A 16,506-nucleotide genomic window follows, 5' to 3' on the forward strand; every position below is an offset into this window, starting at 1 on the left:
CCGGAATCCGGCCGAGGCCACCGCACGATGATTCGGGCCTGAAAACCACAGGCGAAGGTATCCAAACAAGGAAATCATTAGCATCCCACTTCCAAAGACACGTCGCGCGCGGAATCTCGTCATACAAAGGGACGCATTGCTTGCAAGCTGCAGGGCTTCGTTCAAGGAAAGGAAGACAATCGCATCATTCCAGATCATCAGGTGCCGGTTGAGAGAAACCCTTGTCGACGAAGTTGGACCGTCTCGTAACCTCATCTTCGTGGCTTCATTCTCTTCCCCTCACGTCACTCCTGCAGGCTGCACAGCGACCTGCAGACAATCCGACAAGATGGCGCAAACCACCAGACTTCAGACCTTCCCCAACAAGCCCAGAGTGTTTGTCCTCACAGACATTTCCAACGAGCCCGACGACGCGGAGTCCCTCGTCCGCTACCTCCTCTACTCCAACCAGTTCCAAACCGAAGGTCTCGTCGCGGTTTCTTCGACATGGATGAAGAACAAGGTCTGTCCCCAGGACATTCGCAAGATCCTTGACGCCTACGCCGGCGCAGTCGACAACCTCAACAAGCACACGCATCCCGACTACCCGTATCCCTCAGCGGACAGTCTCCGAGCCCTGGTCAAGTCGGGCCCACCGGTACGCAAACAACCCCCTACGCGATGAACCCCTTTTCGGCCAGAGAGAAAGATAGCTTCCATTTCGGTTTTCGGGATCTCGCTAATTCGTTTACGGACAGGTCTATGGTATGGCTGGCGTAGGTGCGGATAAGCCTTTGACCGACGGTGCCCAACTCCTTCTCGAGAGAATTGAGGCTGCTTCAGAAGACCCCTTGTGGGTGCTCGTCTGGGGTGGTACCAATGTCCTCGCCCAGGTCCTCCTGACCATCCGCGACAAGCACTCCCCCGAAGAGGCGGCTAAGTTGCGCGCTAAGTTGAGAGTATACACCATCTCAGACCAAGACGACACCTCCGCGTGGATCCGCACCCAGTTCCCCGACATCTTCTATATCTCATCCATCCACGGCTGGAACCAGTACGGTCTTGCCGCTTGGACTGGTATCTCTGGCGACAAGTACTACGGCTTTGACCAGGGCGGTCCCGACTTCTCCAAGGTCTCGAAGCAGTGGATCAAGGAGAACATTCAGATTGGCCCCCTGGGATCCGCCTACCCGGATTATCTCTTCATCCCTGAGGGTGATACCCCTACCTTCCTGTACCTGATCCAGAACGGTCTCGGCGACCGCGAGCACCCTGAATACGGATCATGGGGCGGTCGCTACGACCTGACGGACGCCAGCGACGCTGGTCAAAGAGGCAAGCACTACAGTGATATGTCGGATTCAGTTGTCGGCGCAGACGGCAAGACGTACCGTTCTAACCAGGCCACCATCTGGCGCTGGCGTGATACCTACCAGAACGACTTCGCTGCTCGCATGCAGTGGTCGCTCAACCCCGATGTGGCATCAACAAACCACCACCCCATCGTGGTCGTTAATGGAAAGGGAGGATTGGAGCCTTTGTATTTCGAAGCCGAGGCCGACAGCACCATCGAGCTCGACGCTTCAGAGACGTACGACCCTGATGGAGACAACCTGACCTTCAAGTGGTGGCAATACCGCGAGCCCAGCGCGTCTCAATGGCTTGTGCAGTTTGAGGTTGCGCATCTCGGCATCGAGAAGCTGGATGCGGAAGGCAAGAAGATTAAAGTCACTGTGCCGCCGCCTGAGAAGTCCTGTTTGGAGTTGATCAGCCAGAAGCCCAAGGCTAAGGGCCAGCTGCTGCACTTGATCTTGGAAGTCACAGATAGCGGCTCCCCGGCTTTGACAAGCTACCGTCGCGTGCTGATTCAGGCTACGAACAAGGACCTGAGAGGAGGCAAGGACCTCAAGGATGGAGAAGGCCATGACGCTATTGGTGATGCTATGAAGGACTTTACTGGCTGAAATGAGTTATGAGATATGAATTCAAAGAAACGTTGAAATACTTATTGCGAATATCCTGCGTGTTGCCTCATGCATTTCAAGTTCGAGTTTATGACGGCTGGTTGGGCTTGCGTGTGAGATAAGGCTTCCCCTTCCTTGACTATGCCGCGTGAGAGGGAGTGCCCCATGTCCTCACGAACCTCTTCTGCATCGAGAATAGCCAAAATAAGCACTGACTGGGGACGAATCAGTAAGATAGCATAAGTCGTAAATGCTAGTGGCTGTATGCTTGACGAGTTTCCGTGTGGATACCAAGGCCGACTCTCTCAATACGCTATGTCGAACTCCTTTCCTCTATATTGAGAGTGCTCATTGAAAACTATTTCAGTCCTGGTTGACCCTCACCTTGGGGTGCCTTTGCACGACCATAACGTACATCCATGACGAAAAGCGACCGAAACACAATGCAATAGCCCCAAGGATATCTTCCTAGGCTGCATGTTTAATGTAAACCAATGGGTGACAGCCACGGAAGAAAAATCTTGGAAGTCCCCTGGTGGCCACATGCCGCAGGGTTTCCCGCGGTGGATCCAATATATGGATCTTAGGGTTCTCGCTTTCCACATAACCAGCAGGTCGGTTAGCTCAGTTGGTTAGAGCGTGGTACTAATACGACACCCGTCGTGTTGAGTAATGCCAAGGCCGGGAGTTCAAGCCTCCCACTGATCACATTCTTTTGCTCCGAAGCATTGCCCTTCTATAAAAGTTGACTTTTTGCTGCATTTTAGAAATTTTGAGCGTGGCTGTGGATCCAGCTCCGAATTCCGCCGGGAGGTGCGGGGCGTGTGGGGCTACAGCCGGGATCGGCAGATCCGTTCTTCGCCGATTGACCGTTTGTCAGGCCGAAGAGTCGCCGTGGCGGTTTGCAGAAAGGCATGATAGTAATGTGGCTTCTGTTAAGCTTTCTCTGTCGGCACGCTCAAGATATCATCCTCCTAACAGATTACCGGCGCCGAGGATGGACGATTTCGGTGCGATTGTGATCTCCACCAACAATCTTCGGCGCCGAAGACATTGCTCAGCAAGAATCCTTCCATCAGAAGAAGCACGGAAGTTCGTCCCAACGAATCCGGCTTCCGGACGCACGAGCCGAATGCTGCTCAAGCCGGACGACATAAAAATGCTCACACATTCCTGAGACGACTTGTCATCGCATTCGCCACGGCGAGAGGAGAGACAGCTCACTAGGGCGATTGGTAAGCCCCCGCAGAAATCCGCCCAGCCCACGGCCAGCCATTGTTGATCCAACAGCAGCTTTAGCGAGAAGACTAGGCATGCACAATGCTGTCATAGGACCCTAGATTGAATGCAGATTCCGAAGCTTATTTTTCCGCCTTCGGGGAGCTTCATCATTCCTCATAAAAAGCATTCGAGCTCTCGTATGATCGTTGTGGGCCACGATCTTCATCTTCTGTGCAGCTTAAGCCCGGCTCTCTCCCAGTTTCCCTTCTTCCCACGCATCTTCCACAGTTCCATCTTCAGTGCGCCGAAGAACGAATCAAAACATGGATGTCGAAATCCCGGCAATTCACCCGGCGGTCGCCGTCAGAGCTCCCCGCGAGCCACTCATTCTCATCGATGCACCGACGTATCCACCCGATGCCGGCGAAGTCATTGTGAAGGTTGAATGGACTTCTTCGACACCTTATCACCTGCACCAGGCCGACGGAGGATTATTGATCGACATGTTCCCCCGCATTCTTGGCGACACTTTCGCAGGGACGGTGCTTATGGTTGGCCCCGGCCCGCATCATGTCGATCTCGAAGTTGGCGACAAAGTTCTGGGATACTCATTCCGCGACGTCAAGGATGGCAAAGAGAAGGCTGCACAGACGCTCATCACTGTACCGACATATTTGCTCGGCAAGATGCCGCAAGGCTTGACCATGCAAGAGGCTGTCACTGTTCCCGACAACATTGTCACCGTTTTCCAGGCTGCCGTCATGGATCTCGGCCTGCCGCTGCCGTGGCCTATTCCCGAAGGGTGGACCCCTCCGGAGGCCGACGCGCCGATTTTGCTTTGGGGCGGGGCCGGGTCCGTGGGAATGTACTCCATCGAAGTCTTCCGGCATTGGGGATACAAGAACCTCGTCGTCGTCTCGAGCAAGAAGCATCACGAATATTTGAAGTCACTTGGCGCCACCATCTGTTTCGATTACCGAGACAAGCACGTTGTCGATGAAATCCGGGAGTACCTTGGGCCGCAAGGTGTGCCCTACGTGATCGACTGCATCGGACACTTGACGGGGTCATTAGGGCACATCACAAAACTGGCGGACGACGGCACCAAAGTTGCTGTGATGCTGCCGGTGGTCATCAGTGACCCGACAGAAATTCAAGCACCTGTCTATCAGATGACGGAGCCAGCGGAAGGACAGTGGAAGGAGGGTGTCATTGTCAAGGGGGTTCGAACGCATTTTTATCTCAAGGTGAGATACATGTATTCCGATTCTGAACAGTATTTCCATGCTAACATCTAACAGAACGAACTCTTCAAAGACAAGATGCAATGTGAGATCATTCCGACGTTACTCGAGCAGAAGGTCGTGCGGCCGAACCCTCAGAGGATAGTGGAAGGCGAGACACTGCTGGAAAGGGCACAGGATGCGATCGTGCTACTGAGAAACAAGGCAGTAAGTGGTGAGAGACTGGTTTGGCGAGTTTCTGAAGACGATGCGGTAGTTTAAGCGTTGAATCTCGCCCGCACTTTTGCGGTAAAAGTTTTTAATGCCACGAATCATTTTGATGTTTACCGAGGCGAGCATTTTCAATGGCTGTCTACTTGGAGCAGCATTAAAACTTCGAAATACGCTGTGAATGTGACTAAGAAACCCTGCGGAATCTATCTGGAAATCTGTGGCTGATCGTGAACAGTGGTTTGGGTTGTGCGCTCCGTCGGAGGCGCGACAGAACTGGCACGGGATTCAGAAAAGGCCGAATTGCGGTTCTGCAAATCTTTCCAGGCACTGCTCGCGTGCGTCCGCTGCAGATTGAGACACGGAATTCCGCGCTAGAATAATCGCTTCGCTAGTCCTTGTGGTTCAAGGCTTGGAACAATCGCTCAGTGGAGTTGCATTTCCGGCTCCGCTCCGCATCCCCTCCGGCTCAATCATTCCTCCGACCGCAACGAACTATTCCCCTAGTAGGACTCATTCAGTGAATTCGATTCCATATAATTACATGGACCTATCTCATCTTGACTTGCATTTTAGTTTTTCGTGCAAACGACCATGGCCTCATCAATGTTGGCTATCACGGCACCAAACTACACTGACCCTTCGGGATACCAGCTCTCCACAATATCCCAACCAGTTATCTCCGACCCTACGGATGTCCTATTTCGGGTTCACGCAGCGAGTATCAACCCAGTAGATGTGAAGAAAGCGGCTGGCATTTTCAAGCTTGCGGTAAAGGAAAGGTGCGTGCAGCGCTTCATGACTCCCATCATTATGCGCATTAGCTGATCTGATTGAGCATAGCTTTCCATACCAGATTGGATATGATTGCGCTGGGGTCGTAACGCAAGTCGGCAAAGACGTAAAAGGCATCAAAGTTGGGGACGAAGTTTTTTCTCGCTTACCAGAAGCAAATCGAGGTAAGCACTTGGGTGAGCATGGGGGACTTGGATCTTGGTTTTAACGCATTATGTCACAGGAGCATGGAGCGAATATGCCAAATGCCCGGAACACTATGTCGCATTGAAGCCCAAAAACCTTTCATTTGAGGATGCTGCGTCGTTGCCGTTGGCCGGCATGACGGCGTTGCAGACATTAAGTCGATATCAGGGTTCGCTTGCAAGCAAGACGGTATTTGCTCCCGCGGGCTGTAAGTTTTGTCTGTTGATACTCAATCAACCTAAGCAAATCACTGACAGGTTCACAGTGAGTGGTACAGGAGCATATGCTTGCCAGCTGGCGAAGAAGGTTTTCAATGCCGGCAAGGTGATCACCACCGTCTCGACTTCAAAGGTTGACCAAGTGCCCAAGCTGTTGGGAGAGGGCACAGTCGATCAAGGTGCGTATTTCATGACAAGCCTTTTTCCGGTTTCCTGGCTAATAGCAAGCATTTAGTGATTGATTATACCAAGGAGGATCCGACAAAGGTGATTCCACGCGCATCAGTGGACTTCATCTTGGACACGACGGGTGAAGCCATGTCTTTTCTTCATCTCATGGTTCCGTCAACCAGCCTTATCGTCTCCATCTCAACGCAGCCATCTGGTACCCAACTTCAGCAGTCGAGCGTGATGAGACGACCTGATAATCCACGACTTCCGTGGTTCGGGCGCTTGTTCTTGGATTTTTTCGACACGTATCGTAGGACACGGGCTCGAAGATGGGACGTGGCGTACGAGTATTTGTTCCTTGACCCCAACGCGAAGGATCTCAAGACACTGGCCGGGCTTGCGGAGGAGGGAATGATTACGCCGGTAGTTGGATGCACGGTGAATCTCAAAGATGTTGATGAAGTCAAGGCTGCATGTGGGACAGTATACAACGGGAAGGGAGGGTTAGGCAAGACAGTGATTAGGGTTGGCTAGGAGACGCTAGACAAAGTGAAAGAACGATGTAGCATTTCAGGGTACTACTGCATCAACGGGCTTAAGTTTCGCTGCATCTTTGTGGGCAAATGAGTGAGCGGAGAAATAAGTTTTCTACCTTACTCCACAGATGGGTAGATGGTCAGGGTTGTACAGGTATCCATGGTCGGGCCGCCCCCATTGTGTTGACAGGAACTCGAAGTCACTATCAAGGTGATGCATTAACAAGGGTCTCGACAAGAGAAGGATTGTGCATTTTATAAAGCTCGTTCTTTTATCATTTTGCAAAGCTTTGATGTGGATTTGCGGAGCAAACAGAATTCAATACACCGGTCTTTTATCATGCATCCAACGATATTCCATTTGTATCCTAAACTCCCCTATGATATTCGATATATGATATGGAAAGAGTATTACCACCAGCCCCAAGATTGGAGAGCGACTTTCGAGCCTTACCCCGAATTATGGTTTGCGTGGAGTCACTACCACTGGTCAGACAATCAGTGTCCGGCTGAGAAAAGCGACGATATCATATGCAGAGAGGCGGAAATCGTGCGAAACATAGTCCAGCCGGTGTTCAAATTCCGGCGATGGCGCACTTCTCATGCATGTGTCAGCCACGATCATTTCCGAGTAAACTGGAATACCGACTATGTCTGGCTTAAGCCCCGATTCAACTATCGTGGAATTGCCTTCGCTTGCAACGGCGCGCTGAGGGCGTCGCTTGATTCTCAACCCACTTGGCTAAACAACGTACAAATCCTGGTGCTTCAGGCTCCTTTTATCGGCAGTACCAAGAACCAAACCCTGCCGCACTATCTGCTTTGGGGTATCCGTTCCTACCTCACTAGCTTGAGAAAGGTTGTATGGGCAGTCAGAAGTGGAACGTTTCGCGGGTATATTCAAGAGCTGTGGTGCTACTTTCTGTTGAGATGGATGATCCGTCAACGCCCACGATGGAAACATGTAGAATGCCAACTACTGGATGCCAATCCACCAAGACATTCTGCATCATGGCGAAAAGAAGCACGTGAATGGAGTGAGTATATTGTGGAAGCTAAGCAACTAGATCTTCACACCTCTGGAGTATCAGAGGTCAGCGAGATCGAAGGTGCTGAGCAAAGCTTCAGAAATTCGTTTGGCGATGTACTACGGGAATGCGGGAATAGGGATGGTCGTCGATACCTTTTTTAATAGTGTACCTGGAAGTTGCGTATTGTCTTTTGTTTTGAATGGAATCCCCATCGCGTTTTCTAGACTTATTATTATTGAAATTTGCCTTAAGAGCACAATTTTGAAATAAACTGGGGACCGTTTCGGATATTAGACTTGATTTGAAGTACAATTTTTTGGATTTCAGCGAAGGTATCTAATGTTTGCTATACCGTCATGGTTCCGTACTGGCAACATATTTGGACTGTTGACGGAACCACGATTCAAATTTGTCTGTCCTCATCAAGCGCTCGACCAATTATAACTCGCCCGATGCGAGAGTTTGTACCCATTAGGGTATGAAGCACGTACAGAAGCTCCCAAGGTGATAGAACAATGTTCAGAGTAGTGACTCACACAGAATAGTCCCTATAAAACAAAGGACATCCCATTCGGAAAGAGACCTCTTCACTCGCGGACAGCATCACACACATTGTCTTTCATCATGGCGCCAACGACATTTCATCTCTTCCCTCAGCTGCCATACGATATCCGATATGAAGTATGGAAAGAATATTACAGTCGCCCCATACACTGGGATACGCAACAGGTATTCAAACCAGGCCTCTGGTTTGAATGGACTCGCATTGAGTTCCATTTCGACTCTTCTTACCAGCCCCAGCAGTACTGCGATGACGAGATATGCAAAGAGGCAAACATTGTGAGAGACATCGTCCGTCCGATCTTCGAAATCCCTCAATGGTACAATACTCCTTACTACGAGCTTGCTCGTATCAACTGGGACACAGACTATGTGTGGTTTCCGCCAGCACATCCTCTCTTAGGGCTTCAGCTGGCGTTTGCGAAGATTTCATTGCTCAAAGAGACCCCTGATACTACATCTACTTGGCTCAGCAAAGTACAAACACTGGTTTTATCCTCAGGCCCCCCAAGATCCTCTCAGTACCGGCAACTCCCCTTTGACTTGTTCTGGGATCTTCGAACTTGCTTTCAAAGCCTCAGAAAGGTTGTATGGGCAGTCGATCCGAAATTCATACCGGGTGATGAAGAGTATACACACCAGCTGCATTTTTTCTTCATGCTTAGATCGATGATGCGCAACTACCAGCCGTGGAGAACTGTGGAATGTACATTTGCGGAAGAATCTTCTTCTTTGACACCCCACTCACAACCGAAATGGAGTGATTACATTGAGGAAGCGAAGGAACTTGAGCTACAAGACTTCGACGTATCAGAGACGAGCGAAATCGAAGGTGCCGAGCAAGGTTTTCACCGTTGGACAGCCGAACCGAGCCCTATTGCTCTTTAGCCTTTACCGTGACCTTTTGGTGCCGACGGGCTATTTAATACGTCTAGCGATGTTAGGATCATATTCAGTCGGGGATATCTTCTCGATTGGGAAACTCTTCCACCGGAGATGCGTTCCGAACCTCACCTTGGCGGAACAGGATACAGGGAGAAAATGCAGTCATAAATAAACAACCATCTCACTCAATCTTATTTCACTGACCACATATCTCAGCCCTGATTAAGAAAGACCATTGCATACGACACAAGATGGGCAGCACAGAAGCCTCACACACAATCACCGTGACCCTTGGTCAGGTGGCCAAGATGATTGACCACTCACTCCTTCACCCGACCATGACCGATACCGACATCCTGGAGGGTCTTCGCATTGCCAAAAAGTACAATGTCGCCACAGCATGCGTAAAGCCTTACCTTATCCCCCTCGCCAAAAGCGAACTTGAAGGCAGCAACGTGCTGGTCTGCCCGGTCATCGGCTTCCCTCACGGCAACAGCACCACTGAAGTCAAGGTCTTTGAAGCCGAGGGCGCCGCTCACGATGGCGGAAAGGAAATTGACATGGTTGTCAACATCGGAAAGGTTCTCGGTGGCGATTGGGACTATGTCGCCAAGGAAATTCGCCAGATCAATGAAGCTGTCGTCAAGCACGGTGCCATTCTCAAAGTCATTTTCGAGAACGACTATCTTCAGGAGAAGCACATTATCCGGTTGTGTGAGATTTGCTCGGACATTGGTGTTGGCTTCGTCAAGACATCAACGGGATACGGCTTTGTGAAGCAGCCCAATGGGCTGTACACTTATGCTGGGGCAACAGTGCCGCATCTCAAGCTCATGAGGCAGCATTCGAAGCCGGAGGTACAAGTCAAGGCGGCGGGAGGAGTGCGAACGTTGGATGACCTGCTCCATGTCATGTCTTTGGGTGTCACGCGAATTGGGGCTACTGCCACGATTCCGATCATGGAAGCTGCTGTTGCTAGAGGTATCACGGACAAGCCGACAACTGTGGAGTTCAAGCCTATCAGCGACGCAGCGTCTGGAGGTTATTAGGAGGACAGAAAGCTTTTGCTTCAAGCATTCTCACATTATGTTGTCACCATAGAATTCAAGGTCCGAATACAAGCAACTGACTAGATCTCCGATCTCACATGATCCTTTTGTCGTACTCTTTTGTTCACTGTTGGAAAAATGAGTCCCGTCGACAAAGACTCTATGCGAGTATATCGACCCACAGGCTGTTCACTAGGAGAATTTTGGAGCTTTCCTTGTGAACATAAAATAATGATATCATCTGACGACACGAATGGAATCAGCATCACCAAATTTGCAGCGGAGCTTGATGAGTTTGCATGAGTTGTGGCTGTCTTACATCGGGATTGCTCCGTTCCGGTGGGTAGAATTACCAGAAACGGACTAGCGTTACCCGGAGCGCTCCGGCGGAAGTCTCTTCTCCTCAACACCGTGGGAACCTCATCCCTTTCTACACCCGTCAAGGCAATCCTCTGACTGACATTGCCATCCGAAAATCCAAATGGAACCGCATGCTGCGTCAGAAAATCCACCGGCAAGACGCCAACGCAAGAAGGTTTCTGCAGCCTGTCAAAGATGTCGGCGGCAGAAGCTCAAGGTATTTTTTGATCTGCCCCTGAACAAGAGAAACAAGCTGACCACATGGTTGTTTTAAGTGTGATGTTCAACGGCCTTGCACCCTTTGTGTCAGAGCTGAAGTGGAATGTGTCAATGAGGATACCGATCGGTGGAGAATCCAGGGCCCTCAACTCACCCGGAACCGGCCCCGCAGACCGGACGGAGACAAGGATGACACCGCAAGTCTCCCGCGGACAAAACGCAGTCGGCGAACAGTCACCAGGGAAAATGATACGGCGGAGCCTGCATCACCCGCATCACCTGAAGCGGTCATTATTGCTGCATCGCGGACGGCTTCTTCACCTTTGGAAGATGATGGTCCTTACATCGGAGCAGATTCCCCTGTCCCGCAGGTAACACCGGTGGAGAGGAGTAGGCGATCATGGCCATCGAACTCTGCAGCAATGACTTTCATGGATGAGGTATTGATTTCAATCGGTGCTGTGCTCATGGCGGAAGCTGACACGTGCTGAAAGGCTTTCCAACGTCAAGATGCGACAACACCGGGAGAGGCCGACACGTCTGCGTTTGCTGCGAACCAATGGTCAGCTAGAAGCATTGCCACAAGCTCTTCGCGAGCAGAAAACGGTGTACCACTGAGACCCAGCCCACATACTCCTGGGCTCTGCCAATCGAGGCTACATCGAAGCAAGAGGTCAAGCGACGCCGAGCGTGCTCTGGTGTTGACCTTACCCAAGAAACAGGTCGCAAAGCTGCTGATTGACAATTACTTCGACAAGATCCATTGGTGTTTTCTGATCTTCTTTCAAGACGAATTCAAGGAGCGTTTTGAAAGCCTTTTCAACGGTATTTCTCGCAATGACGGGATTAAAGGAGCAAGCATCAGTTTCGTCAGTCTCGTTCTTGGCGTATGCCTTACTAGCCTACCGTATTTGAGCGACGAGAAACGGTCTGAGCTGGTAAGTTTAGGCGTTGATTCAGCATCACTGCAAGAACAGATACTGTCCATACTGAGACTGAAGCTGCTCGATTATGTCTCTTCCGGGTCGATCGAGGCGGTGCAGACTTGCATCCTCTTGGGGTGCTTTCACTTATACCATGGAGAACCCGAGTTGGCCTGGCCGATATGCGGCTGTGGCTTGCGAATTGCTCAGGCCCTCAACCTACATCGAACTGCAGCTGATCAACGATCCGGAGTACCCGATTTCGATGACCCAGTGACCAGGGCTATTGAGACCAAAAGGCGGTGCTGGTGGTCAATCTACGAGACCGAGACTATCTGTTCTATGCTATACGGGTTTCCCTTGAGTATAGTTGATGAAGATTGTGACGTGGAGTTACCTGATCCATATCCTTTGAGATCGAAGGACCCGTCTTGGAAATCCAACGAATGGAAAGCAGCAGGTAAAGCGACACTCTTATCATTCAAACGAGCTATGGCTGAATTGACTATAATTGTCAAATCTGCTCTTTCTCGCCTTTACGGAACACAGCGAAGACTGCGAGAGAAAGACCAGATGGATAATGCCAGCGGGTCTGACCTGCAGCTTTTGATCAGTACGATTGCCGAACTGGATGGCAGGCTTAAGACATGGCGGGACCATCTTCCTATGGAACTTCTATTGGGCGGCGCAATCTCCAAGTCACAAACAGAGAGCCTCGTTGGCGGGATACCAGAAAGCTTAAGAAGTAGCTTTCCTAGCCAAACCAAACGACTCCAACTGTTTGGAGTCCAATCGCTTTCTCTCAAACTCGCTTTTGAGAACGCGAGAATTCTGGTGCATCGACCTCTTCTTTCCTACAAGACGATGGCTATCGCGGGACATTCTCGTAATGCTCAACCTCTCCGCTCAGCTGTTCAAGCATGCCGCGACGCCGCTCTGCAGATAGCTCAGGTTGGGTCCACTTCGGAATTCAACGAGGTCGCTGGTACATATGCTGTATCATTCGTGGCTTTACATCTGTTCACAGCCGGGGTAGCTCTATCGATACTAACCAGCCTCGAACCGCTGAGTCGAGAGTCTTTCGAGTCAAAGATGGGCCTTCGGCAACTAGTTTCAATGCACTCTCAACTGAAGGCCAAGTCTATCGTCGCCGAGCAAGGTTTCGAAATTCTCAAGAGACTGATGACCCTTGTAATGTCAAAGGAAACCGAAAGGATGCTTCAGTTTGAGGGCCCGGCAGATAAACACCACGGACGCAGCTCAGATTCGACTCAGCGGACATCTAGCTCAATTGAAGTAGCAACCCAGAGTAATTCTGCCACAGGCGCTGGAGAAAGCCTCCCCTCTACAGATTTCCAGGGGACATCTCAGGACGATTTAATGAGTGACTCAAGACCCGACATTCCGGAAGACTCAGCACAAATGGCTCGTTCAGATCTTGGATTCTGCGAGGACCCTCTGGTGACTCAAGCTCTTCTTGATTTTGAACAAGGTAAGCCTATACGCATTTCTTTAGCGTGCATTCGCTCACATACACCACAGCCATGAGCTACGATCCGAATGGCGTACTTGGAGGTAGCCTAGCAGAATTTGGTGATCCATTCGCAGAGAGTTGTTTCGGTGCACATGATCAAGGCTGGATTTGGAACCCAAGAAATTGAGTCTCCAGCCCATGGTTGTCCGCTAACCCCGACATTAAAGTATTCCTCCAACTAGATTCTCGCCAGGTAGCATTTTAGTCTATAAATATTCCGATGTACTTAGATTTTAGCTAGACAGAGAGCGAAAAACATCCGCCATTACTTCGGGAGCAAATGCGAAATCCCTCTCCACTTTCTCATTCAGCCCCCAAGCCTCGGCGCCGCTGTCCAACACAGTCGCCCTTCGCATGTCCCGTTTATGGCTGCCAACAACTGGCGTGCCCCTGTGTAGTGTGCAGGTGTTATCCCACATCACTAGATCCCCTACTTCCGTCCATGGAATAGACACTACGTACTTCTCCTGCGTGACATGCTTGTACAAGAAATCCAATTTCTCTCTCCCCTCATCCTCGGACAGACCATCAATGTGGTGACAGTGCGATGGAACGAAGAGATTTATTCGTCCGCTGGGTTCGTGCAGTTGGGCAATTTTATGCTTGCTCATGGGGTGGTTCCCCGGCGTGAGCTTAGCGAAGAACTCGGGGCACGCTGTCTTACGCGAGTGCCAAAAGGAGTGGTTCGCAATGTAGTTCTTACTGAGAAGCTCTTCCTTCCAGGACTCCGGAAGGTCGTCCCAGGCAGTTCGTGTATCGGCATAGTCGGTGTTGCCACCGGCTCCTTTGGGTGGGATTTCATGTGCCAAAAGAATAGAATAGCTTGCTCGATGGGCATTGAAGCTGCTGTCGACGTGGAACAATGTATTTCCCTACGCGTGTCATAAGCAAAGCATTCATCAGGAAGCAGAAGAGCTTGAACGGATTCATTGCTTACCTTGCTGATTTGCGCTCTGGGATCTGCTGAGCCGATGATGTTGCCACTTGCGTCAATATTACCTTGGTCAGTCAACTCAGGCATCTTCAGCCGGGACTGAGCCCCAGTGTCCTTTCGCCGCTCAAGCCCGCCAAAGTGTTCAGCGAACGCGACGTGCCTTTCGTCGTCCAGTCCTGTTGCCGGGAATACCAAGACGCCATACTGTCCACGGAGTTTCAGCGAAATTCCTCTCGAGACTGAGCAAAGTTCTAAGTCACCTTTGCAATTGCGGCCTTTATCGCCTCCAATGTTTGGACTGGAATCGGCTTTGAGAAGTCTACACCCAATACCCTCGCCGCGAATGTAGGATGAAGAGGCTCAATCGTGAGAGACATGATGACTTGGCGATCTGTAGCTACAGAAGAATATCGATAGCTTAGGGGAAAGTTCAGACGAAGTTCATAGAGTTCACTTGGCACGAACGGGACCCCTGATCTACCCTCGGCTTTTCACCGCCTACAAGCGTCATCGTCGCCGGGTTCTCGTCACGTTTCGATATCGCTCATCTGTAGGACCCACGCCCATTTATTAGAGTTTCGCCTTATCTCAACTGCCACCGTTCCACGAGTCATTCCCAGTCACGTCCGCGCCCAATGCGTCGGATGCCTCCATGACAAGCTTCTGACCGACAGGGCAACCCCTGGCTGGAGAAATGTCGTTTTTCGGACCAGTTGAGAAGCCGCAATTTCTTGTCAACGCCAGAATATTACTTGACTCCTCTCTCGTGCACAGCAATAGTCAAAACCCCGCCAGTCAACGCGACGTCAGAGCCTCTGGTGGTAGTTGCAGCCAAGTTGTCGAGATGGGAGTGCGATCTTTGCTCAACCCAGTGTTGGGCCCGGAGCGTCGGCAGCCGGACCGCGTTCCGACGGACACGGTATTCCAGCTGTCGGCGATGGATAGCTCGTGGATGATGCGTATGATGATCATGAGCTGGTCGATGTGTTTTCACGATGTCCTTGACGCTGATAAGCTTCACGATTCGCTTACCGAGCTTTTGAACATCGGACATTGGAAGAAACTTGGTGGTCGGCCTCGGTTGACGGTAGGTCTCGAGTCTCTCAGTTCAACCAGACCACTGACACACGCTCAGAAGGATGGCAAAATTGAGCTTCACATTCCGGACGTTTTCACTCCATCTCGCCCAGCAGTTCACTTCACTACCGAGCCAAACCCCGCAAGCGTGAAGCTTCACCCACTCTCTTCTACTATCCCCTCGTATTTCTCCCAGACAACAGAAAGGCCGAGGATCATCGACACTCCAGAGAACTTGCATTCCATTCTTGCTGGGCCAGAAGCAGCCAAATCATTCGACGACTATAACTTCACAGACCGGCCTGCCTTATCACTCCACGTCATCACATTCACTGATGCAACGTTTGTGACAATCACCTATCCTCACAGCGTCACGGACGGCATGGGCCGACGCGAACTTGTCGAAAATTGGTGTCGCATCTTGGCCGGTCGTAGGTCTGATGTTACACCAATGGCTTTTCCAACCTTAGATCCCATGGCTAAAGTTGCGAAAGCATCTCCTCCGCGTTATGATGAGCCATTTACATGGGAGCATAAGCGTCTTCAAGGCTGGGGGGTGGTCCGGTTCACCTTTGGTATTCTGTGGTATTTGATCAGGAATCGTATCCGCCAGAGGAATCTCTTTATCCCAGCTGCTTATTTGGCAAAGCTGCGTAAGCGTGCCGAAGAGGATCTTGAGAAGGACGGACAGGCAACGGAGCGTTTGAGTGATGGGGATATCCTGACAGCATGGCTGTCGCGTCTCGCATGCTCCCACATAAGCGAAAAGGATACCTCGAAGCCCATATCTATTTCTACAGCCCTGGACCTCCGAGGCCGTCTTCATGAAAACGATATGCCCCCAAACTTCGCTTACGTCTCGAATGTTGTTGCTTACAACTGGACCAATACGAACGCCCTTGAGCTCCTTCGCGGAACATTCGGCAGGGCTGTGGCACTAGTTCGGAACTCAGTGAGGTCGCAGCTCACAGATGCGCAGGTTTACGCCTCGACTCGGCTCACTTACAACGCCGTTGCAGAGAGTGGCAGCACGAAGCAGTTTACTGAGCCAAACGGCTTTGTGGTCTCCGTGTCTAATGTGTCCAAGGCGAGATTCCATGAAGTCATTGACTTCAGTCCAGCTATCAAAGACGGTGGCAGTCATGAGATTCGGACAACGCCGAGAGGCAAGATCGTGTGGCAGTGCAACACTCCGAAGATGAAGATGCACCCACCGTGTCTGATCTATATACAGGGCAAGGACCATGGTGGCAACTATCTCGCACAGATGTTGGTGTCTGAGAAGACCTGGCGCCTGATCGAGAAGGAAATAGAATCCTCAGTCTGAATTCAGATCTCAATAATGAAAGCTCCACTGGACGAGGGCAGCAATCGGGCGATCTTTACAGATGCTCTCAACTATGTAGCAA

General features: G+C 51.0%; 6 protein-coding genes across 6 annotated transcripts; 5 read left to right on the forward strand and 1 right to left on the reverse strand.

The window, feature by feature from the left end:
- Positions 1-328: 328 nt before the first annotated feature.
- Positions 329-1,943, forward strand: CGCS363_v014778 (uncharacterized protein; the record flags this gene model as incomplete). The annotated part of the gene is made up of 2 exons (XM_036646627.1): positions 329-637; positions 738-1,943. 2 exons carry the CDS (start codon positions 329-331, stop codon positions 1,941-1,943), a joined length of 1,515 nt encoding a protein of 504 aa, XP_036488395.1.
- Positions 1,944-3,487: 1,544 nt separating this feature from the next.
- Positions 3,488-6,522, forward strand: EO-1 (2-methylene-furan-3-one reductase; the record flags this gene model as incomplete). The annotated part of the gene is made up of 7 exons (XM_036646628.1): positions 3,488-4,411; positions 4,466-4,615; positions 5,195-5,400; positions 5,462-5,577; positions 5,637-5,807; positions 5,865-5,996; positions 6,053-6,522. The coding sequence occupies 7 exons, from the start codon at positions 3,488-3,490 to the stop codon at positions 6,520-6,522; spliced, it is 2,169 nt and encodes a 722-aa protein (XP_036488394.1).
- A 2,730-nt stretch (positions 6,523-9,252) lies between these two features.
- On the forward strand, positions 9,253-10,050 carry deoC-1 (Deoxyribose-phosphate aldolase; the record flags this gene model as incomplete). The annotated part of the gene is made up of 1 exon (XM_036646629.1): positions 9,253-10,050. One exon carries the CDS (start codon positions 9,253-9,255, stop codon positions 10,048-10,050), a length of 798 nt encoding a protein of 265 aa, XP_036488619.1.
- Positions 10,051-10,531: 481 nt separating this feature from the next.
- Positions 10,532-13,213, forward strand: MRR1 (Multidrug resistance regulator 1; the record flags this gene model as incomplete). The annotated part of the gene is made up of 5 exons (XM_036646630.1): positions 10,532-10,627; positions 10,686-11,069; positions 11,124-11,516; positions 12,495-13,044; positions 13,095-13,213. 5 exons carry the CDS (start codon positions 10,532-10,534, stop codon positions 13,211-13,213), a joined length of 1,542 nt encoding a protein of 513 aa, XP_036488620.1.
- Positions 13,214-13,319: 106 nt separating this feature from the next.
- tfdA-1 (Alpha-ketoglutarate-dependent 2,4-dichlorophenoxyacetate dioxygenase) lies at positions 13,320-14,397 on the reverse strand (the record flags this gene model as incomplete). The annotated part of the gene is made up of 3 exons (XM_036646631.1): positions 13,320-13,958; positions 14,024-14,224; positions 14,281-14,397. 3 exons carry the CDS (start codon positions 14,395-14,397, stop codon positions 13,320-13,322), a joined length of 957 nt encoding a protein of 318 aa, XP_036488621.1.
- A 467-nt stretch (positions 14,398-14,864) lies between these two features.
- Positions 14,865-16,424, forward strand: BOT5-1 (Acetyltransferase BOT5; the record flags this gene model as incomplete). The annotated part of the gene is made up of 3 exons (XM_036646632.1): positions 14,865-15,107; positions 15,156-15,528; positions 15,592-16,424. 3 exons carry the CDS (start codon positions 14,865-14,867, stop codon positions 16,422-16,424), a joined length of 1,449 nt encoding a protein of 482 aa, XP_036488622.1.
- Between the last annotated feature and the right edge of the window lie 82 nt (positions 16,425-16,506).

This window comes from Colletotrichum siamense (genome assembly GCF_013390195.1).
Source record: "Colletotrichum siamense strain Cg363 chromosome Unknown KSG_Cg363_contig10, whole genome shotgun sequence".
In the NCBI taxonomy this organism is placed as follows: Eukaryota; Fungi; Ascomycota; class Sordariomycetes; order Glomerellales; family Glomerellaceae; genus Colletotrichum; species Colletotrichum siamense.